Raw genomic sequence first — 24,625 nt, 5'->3', positions numbered from 1 at the left:
AAAAATGCCACTGCTTGATTATGTAAAATCCATCTGGATCCAAAGCAGAAAATCCAAGTTGGAAGGGCCCTCAGAGACCATCTGGTCCACCCTCCTTCATTTACTGGTGAGGAAACAGGGGCCCAGAGAAGGGGAGCAACTTGCCCAAGGTCACTCAGCAAGTGGCAAAGCAGGGAACCAGAACAGGCATCCTCAGGATCCGGTCCTCTGTATCCTTCCCCACTCCAGAACATCATCCCTGGCCCCTCCATGCCTGTCAGAATGCTGGATATCTAAAGCTTTGGGGCTGGCTGGACTCCACTCCTCGTAATGTGAGCAACAGAAAGAAACTCAGTTCAAACATTTCCCAGGTCCCTAGTGCATGCTGGGTTCTGTGGATGCCAAGATTAAGGCAGTAAGGAACATAAAGAATTAGAATGCCCTTGCTAAGTTCTTGCATAAACCCAAGAACCTCACAATACTCCCCAATAGTGAGATACAGGTCAGGTCGGGTCCCAAACCACCTCACCGCCAGCCCTGCTACCAGACACACCTCATGCCACAGGACCAGACAGGCGCTGTCCACCTCGGGAACCTGAACACCGAATAAGAAAAAGCAAACAGCCAGAACCTAATATGTGGATGGCCAAACCTCCTGACCGCAGGAGGAGCCTTGCAGCCTGGCAGTCAGAGGCCAGAGGAAGGAAGGCCCGTGTTGCTTTCTGAGGGGATGGGAGGTGGACAGCTGCTCCCTCCCACCCACACCGGAGGCCCTAAATTTAGCACCAACTGGGGGAAGAGTCCTGACCTGAAAACCCGGCTGTCTACCTTGGGACAGGGTCTGGCCAGAGCTGAATCAGCCAACCCAGGCTGGCTCCGTGGTGCAAAGACCCTCCGGCAGCAGAACTGCCTGCCCAGGCCGTGGCCAAGTAGGGGAAGAAGTGCAATTGTTGGCAGCAGATAAAACCCTTGATACCATCTCTACTTCCCTTCTAATATCAGAGTGGCCGCCTGCAAGATGAGCGAGAGGCAGGGCCAGTAATCAACAGCTAATATTCCTATTGTGAGCTGGCCTGCTCCGGAAACGGGCAGCCACTACCTCCTTCCAGAGAGATACCCTTTCCCCTCGGCAGTGACCCAGCCCGAGCGGTTCAGCATCATGGCCAGGAAAGCCCCCATTCACCTTCATCAGACTCGTGGGAAATGACTCCCCAAGGGGGTGGTGGGGGTGAAGTTGGCCAAAGTCACCCAGGAAGCAGAGTCCAGGGCACACAATGCCTGCTCAATGACCCAGTCAGCTCTGATGGTCCCCCCGACTAGGGGTCAGAGAAGACCTCACGTCGAGAGGGTCCAGAAGTTACCTCTGTTTGACGGTGGCTGCTGGTGGCTAAATAAGGACAGGAATCAGTCTCAGCTTTCTGAGCACACACCCCTAAACGTCACAGGGGAGGGCCCAAGAAGTATGTCTGGAATTAGGCCTTAACCATGGACAATTATACCAAAGCAGGAAGTTGGGAGCTGCCCACGTATCAGGCAGATCTCTGCCTTGCCCCAGACTCAGGCCAAAATAGAAGTCAATGGCCTATTAAAAAAATATAGCTGGCTCCTCTCCATCTCTTCCCACCACAGTGGCCTGCACTGGGCACCCAGATGCCAGCAAGCAGCCTGAATAGGGAGGCTCACAGGTGGAGCCTGGTATCTGAGCGGGCTCTGTCCATCAGGCAGGAACACCACATTCCACTGTATCGAGGGCATCCATGGCATCACGGGGGAGGGCATGTGAGCCTGGGACAGAAGTCTCAACCAGACAGCACACCATGGGAAAGACCACCAGCTGGGTGCAGACTGCCCATCTGCAGTGGCCAGAAAGATGGCTGCCCCTCGGCATGGACGACCCCCTCAGACAGTAGCCCCTTGGGTTTCTCCTATGGGGAGAGGGCAGAAGCTCACCTGGGTTCTATCTTTCTTGGGTCCGTGGGTTTCCAAAGATTTGAACATCTCACTTTCTCTTCAAAGTCTGGCCCCTCTTCCGGATGCCTCTGGTCTTACCCTAAGCCAAGCCCCAGGCAATGCCTGGTCTGATCCAATCTGGAGCCTACACACCAGTTTCTGAGGCTGGACCCATTTCCACCCCTGGTACAAGGACCCAGTTTGGGCTGCATGCTAGGAATGCACACAGATACACGTATGGCCATCCATTGCCCCGGACCACCATTCCTACGTGCCTCTCACTCCTCTCACCACTATCTTGGTGGGTGACCTGCTGTATCTGTTTTCGGGGAACACCCAAACATCACAGATTCCCTTCTTGGCCGGTGAGCAGCATGTCCTAACCCTCCTCTCCTGGGAGGGAACACCAACCAGAATGTGAAATCTTCCAAAGTACAAGTGTCTTCCGGGTCATCTCCCAGCCAGGGAGGAAATCCCCTTAACATCCCTAGGCGGTTTCTGTCACGTCTTTGCTCAGACCCCGCGAGTGACAGGGAGCCCCCGGCCACATGCCGCCTAGTCTCACTGCTGGACGCACAGAGTTCCGGCTTACACCTGGCAAAACTCTCCTGGGACTTTGCCTCACTGGTCCCAGATCTGATTCTTGGGCTTCACGGAGAAACCTCTGCCTTCTTTTCTACACAACAGCTCTTCCCACATTCTTAGCTGGAAGACTAACCCTTCAAAAGGTGTGGGCAACTCTGGCAGATTCTCAAGCCCGTTGCAGACAGGTTTGAAAGAAAGATGTTACACTCAAGAGCTTCATCACAAAATTCCTTCCAGCCCTGCAGGCTGAGACCTCTCCAAGGCGGCACTTCCGAGTCTCGATCTGGTTTAAATCGAACCAGGCCCCCAGAGGGAAGGGGGAAATGGAGGTGGCGGTGTGGAGCAGTGGAAGCCTCACCCTACCCGGGCAAAGAGAAAGCCCCTGAGGGCCCAACAAGGTGGCGTTCAGAGAAGGCCAGGCTCTCGCTCCACGTGGGATCTGCTTCCGCCTTTGGTGGGCAGAGTGTGGGCACAGAAGCTGTGGGATGCCGTCTGTGATCACACTCGGAAAATATCAAGTGGTTAACCAGAGGGAGAGGATTCCGAGACCTGCCAGGATGGTGGGTTTTTTGTTTTTGTAGATTACGCCTAAGGTTTGTAGTTTGGACAGGCAAAGTAAACAGTGACAAGGACAGCAGCAACAAAACAGAAACGAAGAACAGTGTACTTGTTTCAAAAAAAAAAAAAAAAAGCCTTTTGTTAAAAGACAGCTCCACATGGACTTGGAAGCAGCCCCATGGCCTCCTTGACCAGGGGTGGGTGGGGTCGTGACCGTGAGGATGGTGTGACGAAAACAAACTCCAGCAGAAGTGACACAGCACATGCAGGAGGTGTCTGCTCTCCACCTCTCTTGTCCCTCCTTGTCTTTGGAAGGGGTGGAGACGGATGGGAAGGGAAGGGTGTGACCCAGCATAAAGCAACTGTATTTAGACCATGGCAAACTGAGCTGCTACTGTCTTCTCTCTCCCTCCCTCCCGCCTGCCCGGGCCGGGCCTGGAGTGAGACGAGCACAGGACCCAGCACCCAGCACGTACCTGAAAGAAACCCGGCGGGATGGGGCCTCCTGGCATCCCATCGTTGGGGGGAATGTTGCCAAGCACGGGGCTCGGGGCGGCTGCCGCGCTCTGTGGAGACAGGAAGGCAGAGAGTTAGAGGTGGTGCCCACAACGAGAGAGAGACAGAGACAGAGACACAGAGACAGAGACACAGAGAGAGACACAGAAACAGAGAGAGAGAGAGAGAGAGAGAGAGAGAGAGACACACGGGGGCGGGGGGGGGGGGGGTGAGAGAGAGAGAGGGAGGGAGGGAGGGATACACCACCCCAGGCCCCATGACTGGGCGAGTGCTAAACTCTCTGAGCTTCTATTTCCTCATCTCAAAAATGGGACAACAACGTCCACCACCACATGGGGCAGCTGCGAGAAGGGCGTGAGATGCAGCGTGGAAGCACAGAGCGCCCTGCAGAGAAGGGGCCATTTGTACCGTAAGGACACCCGCCTCATCCACTCCGCTGCCCCAGGACGCTCCTGGAGGGCAGGTGGGTCGTACAGAGCCCAAGACCAGTGACCATCCACGACTCAATGAACAGCCAGCCAGCCCAGCTGGGAAATGTCCCAGGAGGGGGTGAAGGACAGCAGGGCGCGCTGGGGCCCCGTCAGGCTCCTGGGCCCCAAGGAGATGAGGTGGCCCCATGAGGCAGGGCTGTCATTACTTTTCCTTTTAAACATGGCTGTTCTGCCATTTACCTGGTAAATCTGCCTCCACAAAAGCCTCCGGGGTGAACAGACGTTGCTCCCCAAGCCTGGCCTCCTTCCAGGCAATCTGTGTGCCGCCTGCTCGTGCGGCCGGCGTGTCGGTGCCTGGCCCACTGCTCGCCCGGGCAGGGTGAGGCTGCCTGGGAAGCCACAGGCCTGACCGCTCCACCAGGCCTGTGCCCTGCTCCGCCCTCCAACTCTAAACCTCCCAGGTGTGCCTCCTGCAGGAAGCCCACCTCCAACCACGGTGGTTCCCAAACCCACCAGGACTGAGAGTCTGAAAGTGAATCACCAATCATCTCCCGGGGGTCTCACTGATTCTCTGGGACAAGAGTGAGCCCCTTGGGCTCAGGAAATGGAAGGTCTCCTATTATCTTGTGAATGCAGCCTGCCATCACTGACACCCTGAAGAAGTCACTTCTCCTTTCCTTTCCTCAGCCAGAGAATAGGAACCAGAAGCCCTGACTTCCAACTTTGAGGGAAGGAAATGAAGTAATGTGTGAATCCCATAAACACACAGAACGCAGCAAAATGAACAGACACACCTGGAAACCACCACATCAGAGTTCAAGCCTTGTCACCTGCACTAGCATGGGATGACCGTGGGCAAGCCACGTGGCCTTTCTGTATTAGTTTCCTCTAAAAAGTAGGGACCAATGTCATCCCACCTGCTGTCAGGGTCACGGAGGATGAAGTGACAGGATGGGCTGTGTTTTGTTAACCGCGGAAGATCCGGAAGCATGGAGGACTCTGTACAGGGCACACAGTGGGTATTTTAACAGAACCCAGGTAAAAAAGAATGCGGTGCGATGGGGCTGGCCACTCCAGCCCAACATTTCAAAATGATTCTGCCTACAGAACAGCAACCCTCTCTACAATTAAGAGATTCTGCCAGCCATGCAATAATATGTTTACAAGTTTCGAACATCCCAAAACATCATGGAGCAAGGTCTTCCTTCCTCCCCAGTTGGAGGCCACAGGCCCACTCAGGAGAAGCCAGCCGGCCCGGCCTGGCCCCTGCCCCAGCAGCATGTGGGAGGAGGGCTGCCTCGGGGAATCTGCCAGGTTATCCATTAGATGCACTGTTGTTTGTTTGCGGTTGGTGGTTCTGCGAAAATGCAGCTTTACGTGATTTACAGCCAACTATTACTCCTCGGCAGCAGAAAAGTTTTTTAAAAAAAATGGGGTGAGGTAAACATCTACCTATATTTTCCTCAGGTTCTCTCAGAGATCGGTTTTACATTTAACGCTTTAATCATTCAGGAACTTATGTCAGTAAAGAATACGCATTCTACTCCTCAGTCAACTGCCTCAGTACAATTTTCCCCACTCACTTGAAATCAGAGACAAAATTCTTACAAAAGATTGGGTCTGTTTCTGAGCTTACATCTCCAGCACTCCATTCTAACGATCAGAGTTTTTTGGGTTTTTTTGTTTTTTTCTTTTAAGGATTGGCACCTGGGCTAACAACCGTTGCCAATCTTCTCTTTTTTTTCCTGCTTTATTTCCCAAACCACCCCCGCCCCGCCGCCGGTACATAGTTGTATATCTTAGTTGCACGTCCTTCTAGTTGTGGGATGTGGGACGCCGCCTCAACGTGGCCTGACGAGCGGTGCCATGTCCACACCCAGGATCCGAACCCTGGGCCACCGCAGCGGAGTGCACGACCTTAACCACTCGGCCACGGAGCCGGCCCCCATGACCAGAGTTTTACAATGTTTTTTATTATTTCCTTCACTTCTTTAATGGAAGTTTTCTTGTTTTTATCTACTTATCCCTCCAAACTTCAGATGATTTATAAAGTTACCTCCCTACCAAAAGAGAAAACAAGTTTGTTCACACACACACAAATCTGGAGGAGAACTGACATCTTTCCAAGACAGAGATGTCCTGCCAGGACATGGTCTTTCTCCAGTTCTTCACATCTTCATTCAAGTTCACCAGGTAAGCAGGGTGGGTGGACCGACAATGATTAGAAGACAGGTGGAACAGGCGATAAATCTGGGAAAACCAAACCCCTCTCTTGTACAGACTAAATGTTTTATTCAACAAATGTGGTACACTGAAAGTTGCTAAGAGAGTAGATCTTCAAAGTTCTCATCAGGGGCCGGCCCAGGGGTGCAGCGGTTAAGTGCGCACGTTCCACTTCGGTGGCCCAGGGTTCACCGGTTCGGATCCCGGCTACAGACATGGCACTGCTTGGCAAGCCATGCTGTGGCAGGCGTCCCACATATACAGTAGAGGAAGATGGGCACAGATGTTAGCTCAGGGCCAGCCTTCCTCAGCAAAAAGAAGAGGATTGGCAGCAGTTAGCTCAGGGCTAATCTTCCTCAAAAAAAAAAAAAGTTCTCTTCACATGAGAAAAAAAATTCCGTAGCTATGTATGGTGACGTATGTTAACCAGACTTACTGTGGCAAACATTTTTCAATATACACAAATAATGAATCATTATGATGTACACCTGAAACTAATATAATGTCGTATGTCAATTATGTCTCAATAAAAAGAAAGAAAATCCCAAACAAAAAAGTGGCACTGACTTGTTCGTGGGATGAGGATGAGAAACAGGGTCCTGGCTGTGTTGTGAGAAGGGTCTGGTGGAGGCACAGCCCTGGGTGGTACAGATGGTGGGAGCCCGCTGGTCTACTGCTCAGAAATGGGCCGGGCGCTTTCATGTCACCTCTCCCCAAACCCCCGGGTGGCCTTCTGACATAGACAGAAGCAGCCCCACTTTATTAGATGAGGAAACCAACATCCATGTGGAGAGCAGGCCCAAAATGACCTTTTTCCACTTTTCCTCCTCAGGGAGTCTAGACCTACTCTTCTTCAGCCTTCAGCCCAGGAACAAGGCTTTGTTTTTAAAGAACGATCTGGAAAGCTTCACCAACTCGATTTTTTAAATTAGCATTTACAGTATACAACACTTCCCTGTTATAGACCAGCAAAGTAAAGAGAAAACTAGTCACTGTATTTTGTTAGATAACGTCACGAGTACTTTCCCTCCTCTCATTGAATGGTCAAAGAAAGCATGATGTTTTAATCAGCCTAATATACACAGAGGTACCGTAATTTAACCAATTTAATTAACAGGCATCCCATCACTGTTTGCTAACTTGGCGGTTACAAAATGGTATCTCTTTGGTATTTGATACTTTGAGCTATCTTCTGGACCGTTAGCCTTGGAAATGGCTTACACTGCCACTTACACATCCACTTTTATGGTAAAACACTCACGTCTTTTGTATTTGGGTATTTGACATTTTTCCTTAGTGATACATAAGAGCTCTTGATATTTTGAGGATGCAACATAAGAATATCCTATAATTTAAAAAAAAAAACACTTTTAAGTGAAAACTTGAACCTGGGAGCATGACTTGTGAGGTTCTCTCATTCCAAGATCTCTTTTTCCTTCAAAATCAGGAGTCAATGGTTCTAGGAATGAGGGTGGGTGGGTGGCCCATGGTCCTCGTAAAGGGATGGTGTAATTCTCTGACATCTGGGTGGAGGACCAACTTGCTTCCCTCCAATGAAAGGAAGGCCTTGTTAGCAGCAACTATGGCAGAAGCTGAGGAGACAAGTTTTGCCATTTAAAGCCTTCTCCCGCAGCAAAATTAAGTAGCTGTGTGGTGCTTGTACCTGTGTCCTGAATTACGACAGTTACTACTATTCTTTGATTAGGAGGCAAACATGTGCTCATAACAGAAAGCTTTCAAAAGGACAGAAGGCCTGGAGAAGAAAACGAAAAGCGGCAACCGGTGTTTTTAGGGCAACAAAAAGGTTAAGAAATAATCGGGGGCTGGCCCCGTGGCCAAGCTCGCGTGCTCCTCTGGGGCAGCCCAGAGTTTTGCCGGTTCGGATCCTGGGCGTGGACATGGCACCGCTCATCGGGCCATGCTTAGGCAGCGTCCCACATAGCATAACCAGAGGCACTCACAACTAGAATGTACAACAGTGTACTGGGGGCCTTTGGGGGAAGAATTAAAAAAAGAAAGAAGGAAAGAAAGAACCATTGCTCACAAAACCCAGTGCAGGCCCCTCCCCCACATCCATCAACATTACACTGCCCCTCACCCATCTCCAAAACCCAGCACCGTGTGAGGCATACAGCAGGTGTTCAATAAATGATTATGACCTTTGTTATTCAAAGACCTGCTCAAACCTGGCCATCTGGAGCCAGGCCTTTCCAGATTGCTAGGAATTGGCCTCTCCCTGCGGTTTCCAACTTTGAGTCAGAGCTCCATTAAGGCACTCAGCAAAGTGTCTCACGTGAGTTTTCTCTAAAAACACAAAACCCAAACCTAAACCCCCTGACATTCACTGAGACCTACAGCAAGCCGGGGCCGTGGCAGCGCATGGGATGGAACCCCTCCACTGCAGGAGAGAAAAGAGCACTGGACTCAGAAGCCAGAGCCCTCCCACGTGGGCTTGGGTCCCAGCTGGGAGCCCACAGGCAAGTCCCTTCTCGCTCTGGGCCTCAGTTTGCCCATGTGTCCAATGGTGGGGTTAAAGGAGGTGACCTCTAGGGCCCTTCTTCCAAGCTGCTCTCCCCAACCCAGTCGACACACCCAGGAGTGCGGGGACCAGAAACAGCAGCTCCTGGATGAACAGAAGGGCGATCTTGTTTCCAGAGGACCCTGAATTTTAACTCCTTTCTTCACTATAGAACACTTAGAGGTCAAAGATTAAAAATCACCCAGAAACCTATTTGTTATCAAAGACTGCAGACAACGGCCGATAACATTTGGGCTCTGCCCACTGCAGGCCCTCCTCACCAGCATTTTCCGGTATATGCATACACACACGGGCAAAAAAAGGCAAAATCAAACCAGGCATGCAGTTTGGTAACTCAGGCATTTTTTTTAAACTAACAAATTCTTTTCTAAATAGAAAGCAGGCTTTGCCCTGGCTGGCGTGGCCCACTCCAGCCACTGCCTCCTCTAAGCCTCCGGGGAAGAGGCAGCTTGAAAAGCCGGAGGTCCCTCCAGACAACTGCCTGAAGCTCGGAAAGCTCTCCCGCAGAGTATCTTCTCCTTGTTCCGGGCCAGGGAGACCTCCAAGGAGGGCTGATCCCATAGCTTTCTCCCTAAAGAAGAGGGTTTCTTTGTGGTCACAGGATGGTTACACAACCACTGGGGCGCAGGGCTCACGGCAGCCCCTCAGCCCCGCTCCGCTCCGTGCTCCAGACAGCTGCCAGCTGACTTCACACGTGCCACCGCAACTACAGGAAACCTCGCCGCCCAAACCGGGTTTCAACAGTGCAGGGACACCTCAGCAGCTCCCTGCCCCGGATCGAGTGTGTTCTCCCCCAACCCTCCCCAGGTAGAGAAGCAGGTTCAAACCTGGGGCCTCAGAATCTGGGTGACGGGGAGGAGCCTTGAAAACCGTGGGAAAGAATTTGGGCTCTCTGCTCTAGGCAACTGGGAGGAGTTCTGAGCAGAGGAGAGACCTCTGAGAATCCCACCTTACCCCATCTTACCCCGTGCCAAGCATCCCAGCGCGCTGCTGACAAACCCACCCCAACAGCACGGAGCACCCAAGGCTCCACGAACAAACAGATCAGCAAGTCCCGGATGCTGTGCTGGGCCCCTTCGTTGCGCCATGGCAAGAAGTCCCCTGCGGCTCCAGGAACAGCAGGGTCAGTCCAGAGGAACCAAGAGACGCGCTCCCAGGAGCCTCCTAAGTTGTATCTCGTAGTATCTTGTGGCAGATGACAAGTATCCGTGCTTCCTTCAAGAAGTGAGCATCTGGGGGATGCTCCCTACCAGATATCATCTTCCAGCCTCACCCTGAGAACCCCAGTATCCTCACTCACAAACTAGCATGGGATCCTCCCACCCATTTATACTCTCTTTTAAAAATAGTTCTAAGCGCGTGAAACTCCTGGAAAACTGACTGAAAACAAATGCTCAGAGTGAACTTCAGGACTCCTGCCAGGCCGGCCAACCCCTCCTGACTGATTTACAAGGCTACAAAATGGTACTTTGTTCTGCAAATCCCCTCCCTCCTCGCCCCACCCCAATACTCAGGCCTCAGCGTGCAGCAGCACGGGGCCCACATGCGAAACCACCAAGCACAGGCTTCCTTGACTGAAACTCCACACAGGCCACGTGGCCAAGCACCCAGGGCGCCAGGGGGTATGTGGTGTGTGCTGTGGGCGTGGCCGTGCACACGGCTGGGAAACAGATGTCACTCAGGGGAGAGAGGGGCACCCTTGCACTGACTACCCGAAGAGAGCAAGTGAGAAGCACAGGCCTTGAGTGATGCTGGAGGGAGGCAGACAGGGAGGAAGGGAGCGGAGCTTGCTCTGGTATCACCAAGACACAGGCTTCAGCACCCTGTGCGAAACATTGGAGTGAGCTGGGTCCCTCTGGGCCAAGTTTCTGGGAAGAAATTCTAGCAGCATCAAGAAACTGAAGATGTAGCTAAGGGAGAGGAGAGAACGGAGGGAATGTCACCGCCCAGACGGAAAGGCCAAGACGGAGAGAAGTGGGGTCGAAAGAGAGAGGTAACGGAAGAGGCCTCTTGGTTTTGTGCACAGACCAGAGAGAGAGTCTGTTTTGGAGGACAGGGCTCTAATTCTGCAGCTTGGAGAAAACAGAGAGCTGGCGCTACGTGAAGAGACGGAACCAGCTCGTGTTAAAAATAGGTTCAGATGACACACGGGAGTGAGTGACACAGGAGCCCTGCCTTCTAACTGCCAGGGAGCTGTCACGTGGAAGGAGGGGACGTGCTCCCCCAGTGCCAAGGGATGGCCTTGGGTCCAGCAGTGGACGCTCTGAGCCACAAAAAGCCTCTCCAGATGGGAGCATCAGCGTGAGCTGCCTCAGGAGGTGGTGGGCCATGTTGACTGGGCGTGGCTCACAGTCAGGACAGGGCAAAACCAGGCTACAGATCAGAACCTCTGGGCTTGAGCCCCAGCTCTGCCACGTCACAGCCAGGCTTATTGTCTCAGCCTCAGTCTCCCCCCTGTTGAAGGAGAGAGCCACGTTACCTAGCACTGCCTGGAGTTTCCTGGGGATTATTATGAAAGAAGAGCCCTGGGCTGAGGGTCCCAGGGTCAGGGTTCCAGCTCTGACTGCAAACCACCTACTGTGTAACTTGGACAAACCTTCCTGCCCCTGGGCCTCTGCTCAGCTCCAGACACGGTGGCTGAGGTCCTGCTGCTCCAGTGAAACAGTGGGTGTCTCACTGAGCTCTCAGCCAAGCAACCTGAAAAACAGCCACACGTAGACAAAAAAAGACCCAACCTGCCCCAGCCAGGCCATTGGCCCAGGTGAGGTCTGTCCTGACACCAGAGCTTCTTCCAAATCATCCCCATTCACTTCCAACTCCAGGGGTGAGAGAATAAATGCAGGAACTCAGACAGCGAGCACAGAAAGAAGCCACTGCCTTTTCATCCTGATCCCACAGAGCCCACAGAGAGAGGGAAGGGGGTACTATTCACTCCTCGACATCCCTGGCATGATGTCACTTCTGTTTACCAGTAAGGAAACTGAGGCACAGGGAAACACATTACTATTAAGTGGCTCTAACTTTAGTCTCTGTCCCTCTACCCCCGATCTCGGGTCCAAGAAACCCAAATAACCATCCCCCAGTCCCCTGCAGTTCCCAAGAAGAGTTCTGTGTGCTTTTTGATGCTTATGAAAAGAAAAGAAACAACGGACAGAGCATTACGAATCTCTCCGTGTGTTTGAGATCGTCTATATGTCTTGCTCTTCCCTAAGGACACTGACTTTCTAACTCTGCTCCTTCACGCAAATATTCCACTGAGTTGGCCTGGGGGCGGGGGTAGGAATGCATGCTCCTGCTGCAGAGTCTGTTAGATCTAACTGGGAAATTACCCTGGGAGGAGGAGAAGACACAAAGTAGGTGGGGAACTTAAGAAGTTTACGTGTGGGGCTGGCCCGGTGGCCGAGTGGTTAAGTTCACGCGCTCCGCTGCAGGCAGCCCAGTGTTTCGTTGGTTCGAATCCTGGGCGCAGACATGGCACTGCTCATCAAACCACGCTGAGGCAGCGTCCCACATGCCACAACTAGAAGGACCCACAATGAAGAATATACAACTACGTACTGGGGGGCTTTGGGGAGAAAAAGGAAAAAAAAAAAAAAAGAAGTTTACGCGTGTCGGATGCATCCAGCAAACACTCGCTCCTGGCTGCGCCGTGCCCGCTGGGAGATGACAGAGGCCCGGCTCTGCCCTCAAGGTCTAGAGGATGAAATGAGTTGTGGTGACAGAGAACTGAGGGATGTGGGAAGGAGCTCCGGGCGGGCGCTGCGAGGCGGGGATTAGGCGGATCAGGGAGGCTTTATGGAAGAGGTGGAACTCAAGCCAGGGCCTTAAAGGATGGCAGGGCTCGAAGATGCGGGAGGTGATACGGAGGTGAGAGATTATTGCTGTCATCTTAACCCACCCCGGGAACCAGGCCCTCTGACAGCCTCTGCTTCAGAGCACGAATCGGGCCAGGCCCCCACCCTCCCCAGAGCTCCATTCCATCTCCTGTTCACAGGGTGGGCATGGGGCTTACTCACTTCCCTGCCCCAACGAGAGGCGTTCTTCGGCAGTAGGGGAGCCGGCTGCCCACCCAATCTGAGAAGCTGCCGCTGACGACCTAGCTTGTCTGGCTAATATTAGTGCAGCTTATCCAGTTTCTCCTCCCAATCCCCCTGACAACCCAGGAGGGACCACAAATGAGAATACAGAGGCTCCAAGAAATCAAGGGACTTGTCCAAGGTCATACAGCCCAGAATGGGCAGAACTAGAAGTCAAGCCCAGATCTGCTAAAACCAGAGCCCAGCTCTTAGCCGTGTCCTGTCTTCTCTGGCCAAGTTTTGAAACTGATGCTTAAAGGTGGCTGCCTAGGGACAGAGAGGTCTGGGTTCAAAGCCCAGCCCTCACATCCGCCAGGAGCCAGGGTACTCGGCACCTCACTTTACCTTTCTGAGCCCTTCGTCATCGCCTGCTAGCCTCTGTAGGGGTATGGGGAACTTAAACATGACTCTCAGGCAAGGGGTTCGGGCCACGACAGGCGCTCAGCAAACGGAAGCCCCTGAGCCAGTGACACAGCACCAGGCCGACAACAGCCACACTTACTTTTCACGATTCCATGAACAGAGCAGACTGGGAAACGAAAGGGGCCTCAGGGCTGTCAGAAGACAATGGTCCTCTGGTCCTCTGCTGGACAGAAGCCACTCTTCTGAGTAGTGGCCTCTCTCTACTTCATGTTAGAAAAATACAATTTCTTTTTTTTTTCTGCTTTTTCTCCCCATATCCCCCCAGTTGCATACGTTTTTTAGTTGTGAGTCCTTCTAGTTGTGGCATGTGGGACACTGCCTCAGCATGACCTGATGAGCAGTGCCATGTCCGCACCCAGGATCCGAACTGGTGAAACCCTGGGCCGCCAAAGCAGAGCACGCGAACTTAACCACTCAACCATGGGGCCGGCCCCTTCTTTTTTCTTTTTCTTTTTTTATTTCTCCTTTTTCTCCCCAAAGCCCCCCAAGTACATAGTTGTGTGTATACATATATATTTTTTAGTTGTGGGTCCTTCTAAGTGTGGCATGTAAGATGCCGCCTCAGCATGGCTTGATGAGCGGTGCCATGTCCACACCCAGGATCCGAACCAGCGAAACCCTAGGCTGCTGCAGCAGAGCGTGAGAACTTAACGACTCGGCCACAGGCTGGCCCCAATTTCTTTCTTAAAGAATGAAAGAAAAGTACGCCAATGAAAACATTTCCAAAAGAAAGAGGAACTGGCTTCTCTGCGCCAAGAAGGCACAGCCACTACCCCACTGGGCCCTGCCCATCCATCCCAGGAAGCGCCCAGCTTCTTCTGGGAATTGGATCAAAGGGCACTGTCTGTATAGAGGCGGAGCCCCATGTAATAATACCTGGTTACACCACGGATGCCGGCCAGGGCGCCCTCCTCCATGTGCAAACACCTCCCCCACTGGGCTGCAAGCCCAGGACGCAGGTCCTCAGCATGCACACGCAAGACACGAGAGACGAAGGGCTAGAGGTGCCTGACAAATGAACAGTGCAGAGTGGATCGACAGCACGCTATGTGTACAACACTGATTTTCTCCTTTAAGAGAGGTGAGCTTCAGGCCCTGGTTTACACCATTAGCAAAACACACATACACACACGTGTGCGCGCGTATCCCACTCTCTTAAAGGAGCTACTTACAACCGCAAACATGTCATAGTAGGCCAGTGACAGCTCCTTAACAAGAACACTGGCAGTTGCTTCTGCAAAGTGGAAAATTCCCTGGCGTGGACCCGCACACATACTCAGTTCCAATGACAACTTAATCCTGCCAGGACTGAGGTGTGCAGAGAACAAAAAGCTGCCTGCTTCTAGAAACTTTTTTTTTTAAGTTTAAAAGAAATCATTAAAGGCATGGTCGTCAGAACATCTGCTCAGTTGGCACCAAATTTAATGTAGATAAGAGTCACTGCCCCTCTGCGCATCCTCTGCCACAGTGACAGGACAAATGGGCAGTCTGAGAAGTGCCCTGGGATCCCCTGATATCAAAGCCAGGGGAGTTTAACTTGGCCATGGGGGGGCGTGGAAACAAGGGGCTGGGAATCGGAGAGCTCTCTCCTCGGGCCAGGGAAGCAGCAAGCAGCAGGCTCAGAGCTGAGCAGATGCCGCCTAAGCCTTTAAAGCACACGCTAATTGCGCTAATTTAGCTAACAGTCTCTGTTTGGTCCCCACCCCAGTCAACCAGCGTCCTTTGGTACTGCTGGAGAGATGCAAGCTGTTGGCTTTAGTGTTATTTTGTCAGCCATTAAACGATTCATCGGAGTCATTAATTGATTTATTACTGCTGCCTGCTCAGAGGGTTTAGCAAATAAAGAATGATGTAGGTCACAACGTGAAAGAAACTGGACCCAACAATGCCACGAGAAGCTGGGCACTTGGAGAGTCTGTGCTGTCCACGCCGGCAGCCCCCAAAGCCCAGCTGTCGGGTGTGGAACAGCATAGCTGGCTCTCCTGCCTGGAAACCGGGTGCCGGCCTGCCTCTTGCTCAGGAACTGATACTGCCAAAGATATATAAGGCAGAGAACCTTTTCCAGAGGCCCCTGACAGCCGGCTCCCAGGCACCCGCCAGGCACGGACCGCACCAACAGAATACGGGTGGAAGAGAAGCCTAGCCTGGCCCCCCACCAGGTGGGTGCTGGGTTGCAATGGCTGGGCCTGTGTCTTGGCCCTCCAGGGCACCAGGGATGCCAAGGAGAGGCCTCCAGCCAGGCCTTTACTCCTCTGGAGGTGACATGCTCCGGCTACAACCTCTCTCTCCATGCACTACCCACAGGAGTGACAGGACAGCACCAGCTGACAGTAAGAGCCGCTCCTAAGATCTAGCCCTTTGGTACTTACCTCTGATACTCTCAGTGCCCTAGGGGGTACATGGCATTATTGTCCCTGTGTTACAGAGAAGAAAACTAAAGCTCAGAGAGCTGACCTGCCCTCAGTTACAGAGCAGGCCAGGAAGTGGCAGTCCTGGGATTCGAACCCAAGTCTACCTGACTTCAAAGTCCACATTTCTCCCCCTCCATCAAATTCTTAAGCTGACACAAAACAGCACTAAGAGTGTGGCCTTGACGATAACCCCAACAAACACTAGCTAGGTGAATGAGAGCAGGGCATCCCCTTCCTTCTCGGAGCCCCAGGTGCCTCATTTATAAAACGACAAGATTAGGTGGCTGAGCCCTGAGCGAGACTGTAGAACTCAGGCCCCTCCACCTCCCGGGCCACCGGGCCCACCGTGAGGCCGATTGGCTGGCTGTGCTGTCATGAATCACGCCGCTGCTGCCCCTTCCTCCTGTGAAGGCCCCTCGTGCAGGGAGCAAGCCCTCCCCGCGTGTCCCCTGCTGGCTTACCTGACCTTCAAGCCCCAGCCTAAATGCAGCAGGTCCAGAAAGCCTCCCCAGGATTGGGCCAGGCGCCCAGTAGGTGCACAACGAGGGTTTGCTAAACTGGATTAGACGAGGGAGAAGGAACCCTCATCCCGCTCTGCTCCCCATCACCAGGGTTCTGGGCAAACAAGAGGCAGTGGTCACTTTATAGAAATGTTAACACCCCCAACAAGAGCACTCACAAGGTCACAGGTTGTATGTGTTGGGGGTGGGGGGGTGCACACAGGTGTGTTTGTGTGTGCACAAGTCTGTCTTTGAGGCAGGAAAGGCAATGGCTCTGGTACCTGGTGTCCCTAAGAAACCAAACACAGCCAGTCTGGTTGACTCAAATTCTGTGATCACAGGAACCAGCCCTTGAAAGACACAGCACATCCCAACCCCACCCACAGCATTCTAGAACAGAGCCCACCCTGGCAGGCTTTCAGAGGAGGTCCTTGGAGGGTGGTGACTATTTAGTTTGCTCCGAAAATGGTGCAGAGGGGCTGAAGAGGCAGGTCAGGTGTACACCAAGAACCGGTCTGCTCCAGTCCTTGAGACAGCCCCAGCCCACAGAGCTCAGCCTGCAGCCTGCCACCCTGCAGGGCTCCCCACAAAGAGGCCCACAGACATTCGCTGGGTGTCTAACACGCGCACCAGGCAGGGTTTCTAGTTAGCATCCCCCAAGAATGGCTCCAGAGCATCCAAGAACACACATCCTCTAGGATCCTAGTAAGAAATCTGCTCAAGGACTCGGACCAGGAACCTAGCCTGGAAGGACCAAAGATGACCTGACCGGTCAAAGGCTTCTGAGAGGACACAGTAGTTTATCTACTGAGAATTCCGACCCAAATTTGGCTTCTGAAACAGACATGGGATTTGTCATAGAGGTGGTCTACCTCGTACACTCTATCCACTTAGATTGTTGAAGTCCCATTAGAAAAACAACCTATCATTACTTACATGTATTTAGTGCTCTCCAGCAGACAAAGGCCTGCCTTCACCCATATTTCCTTGATGAATACGCCCAGCCTGCCTCTACGCAGGCCAGTCCCTCTCTGGAACATTCTCCTCTGCGCTCTCCCTCGGGTGAGACCTCCTCGTCCCTTATGTGTTCCTCGTCACAGCACTGTCACAGCTGACTGTTAATTCCTTATTAAATTAGCCAGCTGTCTGCCCAGGGATAGGGGCAGAAATGATGTACACCACAGAGAGAAGGCATTGGGCTCAGTAAATATTTTTGGATGAATAAAGTTTTTGCAGAAGTCCTGCTTTTCAAGAATAGTCACCACGTTTACAAGGTCAAACTCCAAGACTAGCTAACTCAGTCACCTACTAACTTACCATTTGGCTACATCCATACAGCGACGCCCTCCCCTCCAAACAACCACCTCCCCCCTACACACACACACACACACCCACCCACCCCACCTTGCCATCGCAGGCCTTAGGACACGCTTCTCCCTTTGCCTATAAAACCCAAGCTTTGGATATTCGGAAAGCCTGGGGGCTGGTGCTGCTTGGCCCCTGCTGACAGATGCCATAGACGGGCTACTTCTAGAGTCCCTGGTCAGGCCAATAAAATGGGGTCATCATTGTACCTCCTCTCCCAAGACAGCTGTGAAGACAGCCTAAGCTAACTTCCGAGCAGAGCACGCGCAGTTCCACCGAGGGACAAAGGCAACGACAGGAAGCGGGTGACGTCAAGGAGCTAACCTCCTGTTGTCATTCCCACTTTGGAAGGAAGTCAAGACTGGGCCCATTGGGCTGGGTGCAGAGAGGGGATCCGAGTAGTCTTTCTGGGTTGCTAGGATCTAGCTGCCTCTCTTAGCCCTCTCAGCTGAGCCTCCCTTCCATCGCCAAAGCAAAGCCAGCTGTTTATTCCCAGACAGGTTAGATGCCCTGGTTCTCGGCCTCCTCGGAGACAGATGTCTGCTCCACTGGCCCACGGAGCCACTTTTTCCATAGGACTCCTAAAGAGGCCAAGAGAATTTGCCTACTACTTTCGGGGCTTGGGGACAGGCAGAGGTCGGAGGGACCACTCCTGGGCCTGGGCGGAAGCTGAAGAGGACAGCAAGGCAGAGGTCCCACCCTGAGACGGCTTTCTCTGCATTTGAGAAAATGTGCCCCACAGACAGAGGAATCGTCTGCCAGTCCAAGGACTGCCCTCCCCTTCACAGCTGGACCCTCCAAACCACAGGTTTATAAGAAACATGGTTCTTGGCATCAAAGACAAGCCACAGAGCACACCCTGAGCTCACGCAGGAGGAATGCATCCTCCTCCTCCTGGGTTCAATCCCACACTTGACGTGAAATGAGAACTTAAGAGGGGCAGAGAGAAGGGGGAGGACAGAGACCAGGCTCTCTGAGCCCACAGGGACCTCTGGCTGCACCCTTGCTCTGCCACCTCCCTGTGCTGACCGTGTCCTGGGAACAGCTCCAGCCCCTCACCAATCAGGTCTCAGGTCCTGCACTCCTAGGAGACACTGTTCGTGCTACTTCTAGTTTTAATTTCTCTGCTCAACAAGCTCCCCCATCACCTTCCATTTATCTGCCTATAGAACTCCCAGTCATCCATCAATGCCCAGCTCAAATGTCCCTGAGTCCCAGCCCAGAGAAGCACTCAAGTCCCTCAGTAGGTTCAGGAGCTAAAACTCCATATCAGAAGATACCTGTTCCCACCTGCCGCCCTCTCATGAGGCATCCAACAGAACATTCAGTACCAATGGACCCCTAACCAAGGGCTGCCGTGGTGGAGCAGACAGAGCACTGGACCGAGGGCAGGGTTTTCAGCTCCCCAGCTCCCTGGCTACATCAGACAGGGAGGCGATTCACCCCAACTCGAGATGCCCTCTGTCATACAAGACAACTTGTCGATTGGGGTTGGCATGAGAGTTAAAGCAAACAAGGAGACAATGGAAGGGGCGTCATCTCGTCTCAGCCTCTCTCTTCCTCTCACTCCAACCTCCTTCTTCTTGTGTCCCAGCTTCAGTTGCAGGGAGCACTCGCTGGTCCCCAGTCTTTGCACATGCCATGCCCTCCACGCGGAATGCCCATCTCCCTGGCCCTTTCTGCCATTCTTACCCATCTACCACCCCTCAGCTCACCCTGGCACTGGATACGATGATTTCTTCATCTTCCAAGTCAACATGAAACTCTATCTGTGACGCCTCCAGCACGTCTACTTGGCCTTATAATATGGACAAACGGTATCTCCCTGGAGGACTGTTGGTTCCAAAAAGTAGAATCCAAATATTTACTGTGTCTGATAATCAATAACCATTGAATGACTGGGGATTATGAAAGAGCTTTTTGGACAAAGCAAGGTCGAGCTCTTCTGGGAAATTTCTTCCTTATTTTTCTCCTTTCTAAAAATGTAACTTGAAGAACAGAACACACTTTCATAAACTCAAATGTCAAAAGGGGCAGAGAGTGGCCTTATCTTCCAAAGGTTCCCATGTCTCTCTCCTCAAGCAACTGTTGGAGGAGAGAAACATGGAGACCCTGGAAAAGACTTGTCTTTGAATCTTGGTTCTGTTCCTAGCTTCAAACTTGTAAGGCAGATCAAGACAGCAGGACCATCTTTGATGGATGACCAAGCTCCCCTCTCTGCTGAAAATCCAGTCTAAAGCAGTCCGGTTTTCTTCTGTTTTTGTCTAATTTCATTTGAGGCCATGACCTGGGTCTTCCCCACTGAAGAACTTTTTAAATCAGATTTGGGTAATCCACGGGCCTTCAGAAACTTTGAATCTAGAAACTTAGAACAGCCCCGCTGTTACCAGACACGGCCTCCAGGCCACAGACCTGGATCAAGTGCAGGAAAAGGTGTGGGACCTGGATCTTCCAAGATATCTGTACTACTGTGGCCTCGTCTATAAAATGAGATGAGAAGCCCTGGGCTTCACAGAGTTTGTGAAAGTCAGGTTTCTGCTGCCTCCCCTAGAACAGGACCCGACCCATAGCCATCAGCTGCTCAAAAACACCTGTTGAATAGACCCTCCTTCCAAACCCTCCTCTCCACCTCTGCTCCAACAAGGAAGGCGCGTGCCCTGTTAGGACCAGCAGGCAGTGTTCACCTGTGAAGCCTCAGAGAACCCATCCCTTCCCTCAAAGCCTGCCAACTCTGCATCCCAGGAACAAATCTAAGTCACCACTCCACACAGGCACTGAGGGAAGCGGACCTCAATCCTCCCAACAAACTTTGAGGTGGTAATTCCACTCTTTGTTTCCTATCTGACCTATCTTTGCCCCCTCCTTTTTTCTTTTTTTTTCTCTTTTGCAGAGGAAGATTCGCCCTGAACTAACATCTGTTGCCAGTCTTCCTTATTTTTGCTGAGGACGTTTTGCCCTGAGCTAACATGTGTGCCAGACTGCCTCTACTCTGTCTGTGGGTTGCTGCCACAGCATGGCTGCTGATGAGTGGTGCAGGTCTGCGCCTGGGAACCGAACCTGGGCTGCCAAAGCAGAGCATGCTGAACTCAATCACTAGGCTACCGAGCTGGTCCCCTGACCTATCTCGACAGTGAAGATCACAATGGTTAAGTGTCTTCGCAAGGTCACAATCCTTCCTGGCTGGGTCCAGTCATCACAAAACCTCTACCCTCTCCTGTGGGAACCGGAAGGAAGACTTCAGTTACGAAAAGAAAAGACCTTAAACTCTATAGTCAGGCCCTCTGGTTCTGGCACCAGTTTGGGGCAGGTCTCTTCGATCTTAACCCGCCCATCTGTAAAACTGGAAGTCACCATGCCCTGACTGCATGGCCTACCTCACGCAGGGGTGCACAGCAAAACGAAGAAACACACACAAAGCTGTGTGTGAATGGGAGGGCAACAGCATGCCCTGCCCCCAGACAATCAAAGGGGCTAGGAAGAAAGGAGGATGTTACAGTGACAAAGGCACTGGGCTAGTGGTCAGGCCCTGGCTGGCTGCCCCACGAGTCCCTTCCCCTCAGCTATAAAACAAAGGGAGTGGATTGGATTCCCGGTTCCCAAATCTGGCTGCACATCCAAATCACTGGGGGACCTGCAATAACCGGCTGCCTGTCCTCCCCGGGCTGCGGACAGGCTGCGGGATCCAGCTTTCAGGAGCTCCTAGATGAGATGTTCCAGCAGAACCCTCCTGGCTTCTGCCTCTGCCCTAACCCCAGCAGGGGAAACAGACCCCAGGTCAGGGGCGGCTGGCCAGATGGGCAGACCTCTTCTGCCCCTCCCCTTCCCCGGCCAGGCTCCCAGGAGGCCTGCAGGAAGCCTCCGGATGCAGGTCGGGGCTTAGACAGCCGCCCAAACAGGTACGGGCCCAGATTTAATTGGCCTCTCGGTTAAGCTTTCTAATCTCATTAAAGCTGCCTCCATCATGCAGAGCGGGCTCTGAATTTAATAACAGAAGAGCACTGCCCTACCCCACAGTAAGCTGATTAGGTCTGGGGAGGCCTGAGAGGACCGTTCTGGACCAAGGCCCCTGGCCGGGGTCAGCCCCTCCCTACCCTACCACGCATGCTGCCATGTGGATGGCACAAACCCAGCCTGATAGAGGAGGGGACACACTGCAAAGGAGCAGGGAGGAAGGAAGTGTTTGGTGCAGGGCCAGACCTGTCTGCCCACCCTGGGGAACCAGTGCTGTCCCCAGGACTTTCAGAGTAATTTTCTCTCATATCTTATCAGGATGCGATAACAGAGTCCAGCCCACACCAGGAGACAGCTGCCCCCTGGGCAGAGTGCAGGACTCACAGCTGCCTCCCCCCATTCTTCTTGCAGCTCTTGACCCCTACTTCATTCACAATGGGAAGGAGCGGGCAAAGGGGTGGGGTCTGGGGTCCAAATGGCCGCTCTGCAACTTTGGAGGAGAAGACGTGTCCTGCCACCCCCCTCATCCCCCACCCTTTGCACCCCCTCTGAGAGGAGGTGCCCTGCAGTCCTTCCCCGGCAAGCGTGTGTGGAGGGCTGAGGAAGGAGCCAGCTCCTGGACATGGGCTTCAGAAACACCACGGTCAACGTGTGCAAACATCCCTGTGCAAATACACGTCGCCCACTTCTTGATCATCTCCCTCGATCTAAATATATCCCAAGGAAACAACTTGGCAGTGGTGAGAAATCCTGCAGTAGCTCCAAAGTAGCAAAAACAAAACACACGCATACACAGTGCTCTGTTCAAGGTGCCACGCTGGGTCAAGGACAGGCGTGGAGACACAAACACAGGCAGACGGCAACCGCCCGGTGTGCTGTGGGTTAGTGGTTGGTTATCATTAATATTTAACAAGGAGACAATATTTTAGAAGGGAAGGGACTTCAAGCCGGGCTAGCACAGATGCCCTGTCCAAGGGAGATGTGTGGGGGCACGCCCAGCCGAGTACACACACACCCATCCCCACCCCCTCTGGGACTCGCTTGAAGACACTGGCATTTTCCACTCCACTTGCCAAGAATGGAGCCACCCAGCCCTCTGTGATCCTCAAGCCCCTGGAAACAAAGGAGGCAGTCATGGGGGCGGGCTAGACACCTCAGGCATTGGTCCGAGGCCTCCCCCGCCCCCAGCCATTTCACCCCAGGGGAACCAAAGGCCCTCAGTAGGAGACAGACAGGCCAAGAACTGGCCAGGGGGCCTCTGATCCCACTGTGCTTTCGCTCTGTGGATAATTTGCATAGAGGCAGCTTTTTTAAAATGCCCTCAGCAAATCTAAGCTGTTTGCAATTACCCCTAAACCCACTCTCTTGGGCACAAGGGGACCAAATTATTAGGAAAATGTCTGAGGGTCAAGCGGGTGTGGGCAATCCCCTCAATGATGCCAGCTCTCAACCGGCCAGCCTGACTTCTTCTCCCATACAATAACCCAGGCCTGTCCTCCTCAGCCTCCCGGGACTGGCTCCTCACGCCCCAACCACTACATCAGCCTCCTTACTGAGTCCAAACAGACCTCACGGGGCCACTGATGGCTCAGGCCTGCAACCTCGGGGACTCTGCTCCCTGTCCTCGAGTTCCAGCTCGACCCGCGCAAGCCATCCTTCCTAACTCAGCGTGTCTTTTCAAGCTTCCAAGTGTTCAGACAAGACTCTTCCCTTATTCTGGAATGCTCCCATCACACTCTTTCCTTTCAGTCACCAAGTTCTACTTCTTTTTCTTATGGGGACCCACACAAAATGTTGCCACGCCCAGGAAGCCCTCTAAGGAGAGCCAGTCGGGCCTTCTCTTGGACGCCTGGGTTCCTTTCAGCCTCGCTTACATCTGTCTCTCCCACTAGCCCGTGAGCTCCCTGAAGGCAGATCTCTTAGGCAACCCCAGGGCCCGGCTAAGAGTCCGGCACACCCAAGGCACTTCCAGGCCAAGACGGTTTCCAAAAGGAACTTCAAGTCTCAGAACCAATAACCGGGCACCTTGTTTAATCCAATCCTAGTTTTATTAAAATCAAGAAAACGAAGGCCCAGGAAGAATAAGGGAGTGTCAACATCACACGGCTGGTTAGTAGTGCTGGACAAGGGGCTGGCCGGTGTCTTCATCGACTCCTCCAGATTGGCCAAAAGCCCCTACAACAAGACCAAACTCAGGAGAGGGCTACCAGCACCAAACATCCAACAAAGAGGGGCCTTAGAGAGGTCTAGAGGCAGCACGGGAGGAGCTGGCTTGGGGGCTCAGGAGCCCAGCAGAAGGGTATGCACACGCCAGCCTGGAAACCCCAAGGAGAGATGATGATCAGCTCGAGTGTCCTGAGCAGGTGCTCGACGAGGACAGGAGGAAGGGCCAACAAGACGTAGCACTCGACAAACATTTGTTGTTGCACAATTAATGGCACAAATGACCAATTATAAACCAATGCAATGCACAGTATCGGACAGCCCTGCACCGGCTCTGGCGTCCCAGAGAAAAGGAGGATTATTTCTGCTGGAGGGTGGGGCAGTCTGGGACGGCTTCACAGAGCGGTGACATCTGATCAGACACCATCTGTTATTTTTTTCTAATTGTTCCACATGTGTGAAATTTTGATTCTAAGCTAGAATGGGGACTCTGAGAGGTCGAGACTGTGGCTGCGTCCCCCGCCTTCCCGAACCTCTCTCTCCAAAACGGTCCATTCCACGATGGGGCTCCTGGTTGATACTGAAACAGGAGTGATGGGCCACGCCCTTTTGTTCCAAAGAGGAGGCGAAAGCAACACTGGTTTCCCACAAGTCTGCTTTATCTGCAGAAGCTCCCAGAAGCCCATCAAGAAATCCAGCAGTGTCCACGGGCACTCCCAGAATCCCATATGCCCTGTGTACCTGCTGTGGCATTAGGGGACAGGCACGCTTAGGCTCTATTGAACACTCCCTTTGTCTGATGGGTGGCACTGGGTCTCTTACACACCTTAGCTACCCCCCACTCTCAAGAACCTTGCAAGATAGAAACACCCCCAGCTGACAAACTGGAAAAACGGGGGCTCAGAGAAAGGTCACTTGGTGAGGTCAGTGATAGGCCACGTGGACCCTTTTACCA

General features: G+C 52.9%; 1 protein-coding gene across 3 annotated transcripts in view; it reads right to left on the bottom strand.

Moving 5' to 3' along the window:
- The window catches only part of SSBP3 (single stranded DNA binding protein 3), a 162,129-nt gene that overhangs the window by 44,088 nt on the left and 93,416 nt on the right, over nt 1-24,625 (bottom strand). For all 3 annotated transcript variants that reach the window (XM_044770858.2, XM_044770860.2, XM_044770859.2), the window contains exon 5: nt 3,549-3,638. In XM_044770858.2, coding sequence (XP_044626793.1) covers nt 3,549-3,638 — 90 coding nt within the window. The remainder of the gene's footprint in view (nt 1-3,548; nt 3,639-24,625) is intronic.

This window comes from Equus asinus, chromosome 5, assembly GCF_041296235.1.
Source record: "Equus asinus isolate D_3611 breed Donkey chromosome 5, EquAss-T2T_v2, whole genome shotgun sequence".
In the NCBI taxonomy this organism is placed as follows: Eukaryota; Metazoa; Chordata; class Mammalia; order Perissodactyla; family Equidae; genus Equus; species Equus asinus.
The sequence above is the reverse complement of the archived record's forward strand: the minus strand, read 5'-3'. Positions and strand labels throughout refer to the sequence as shown.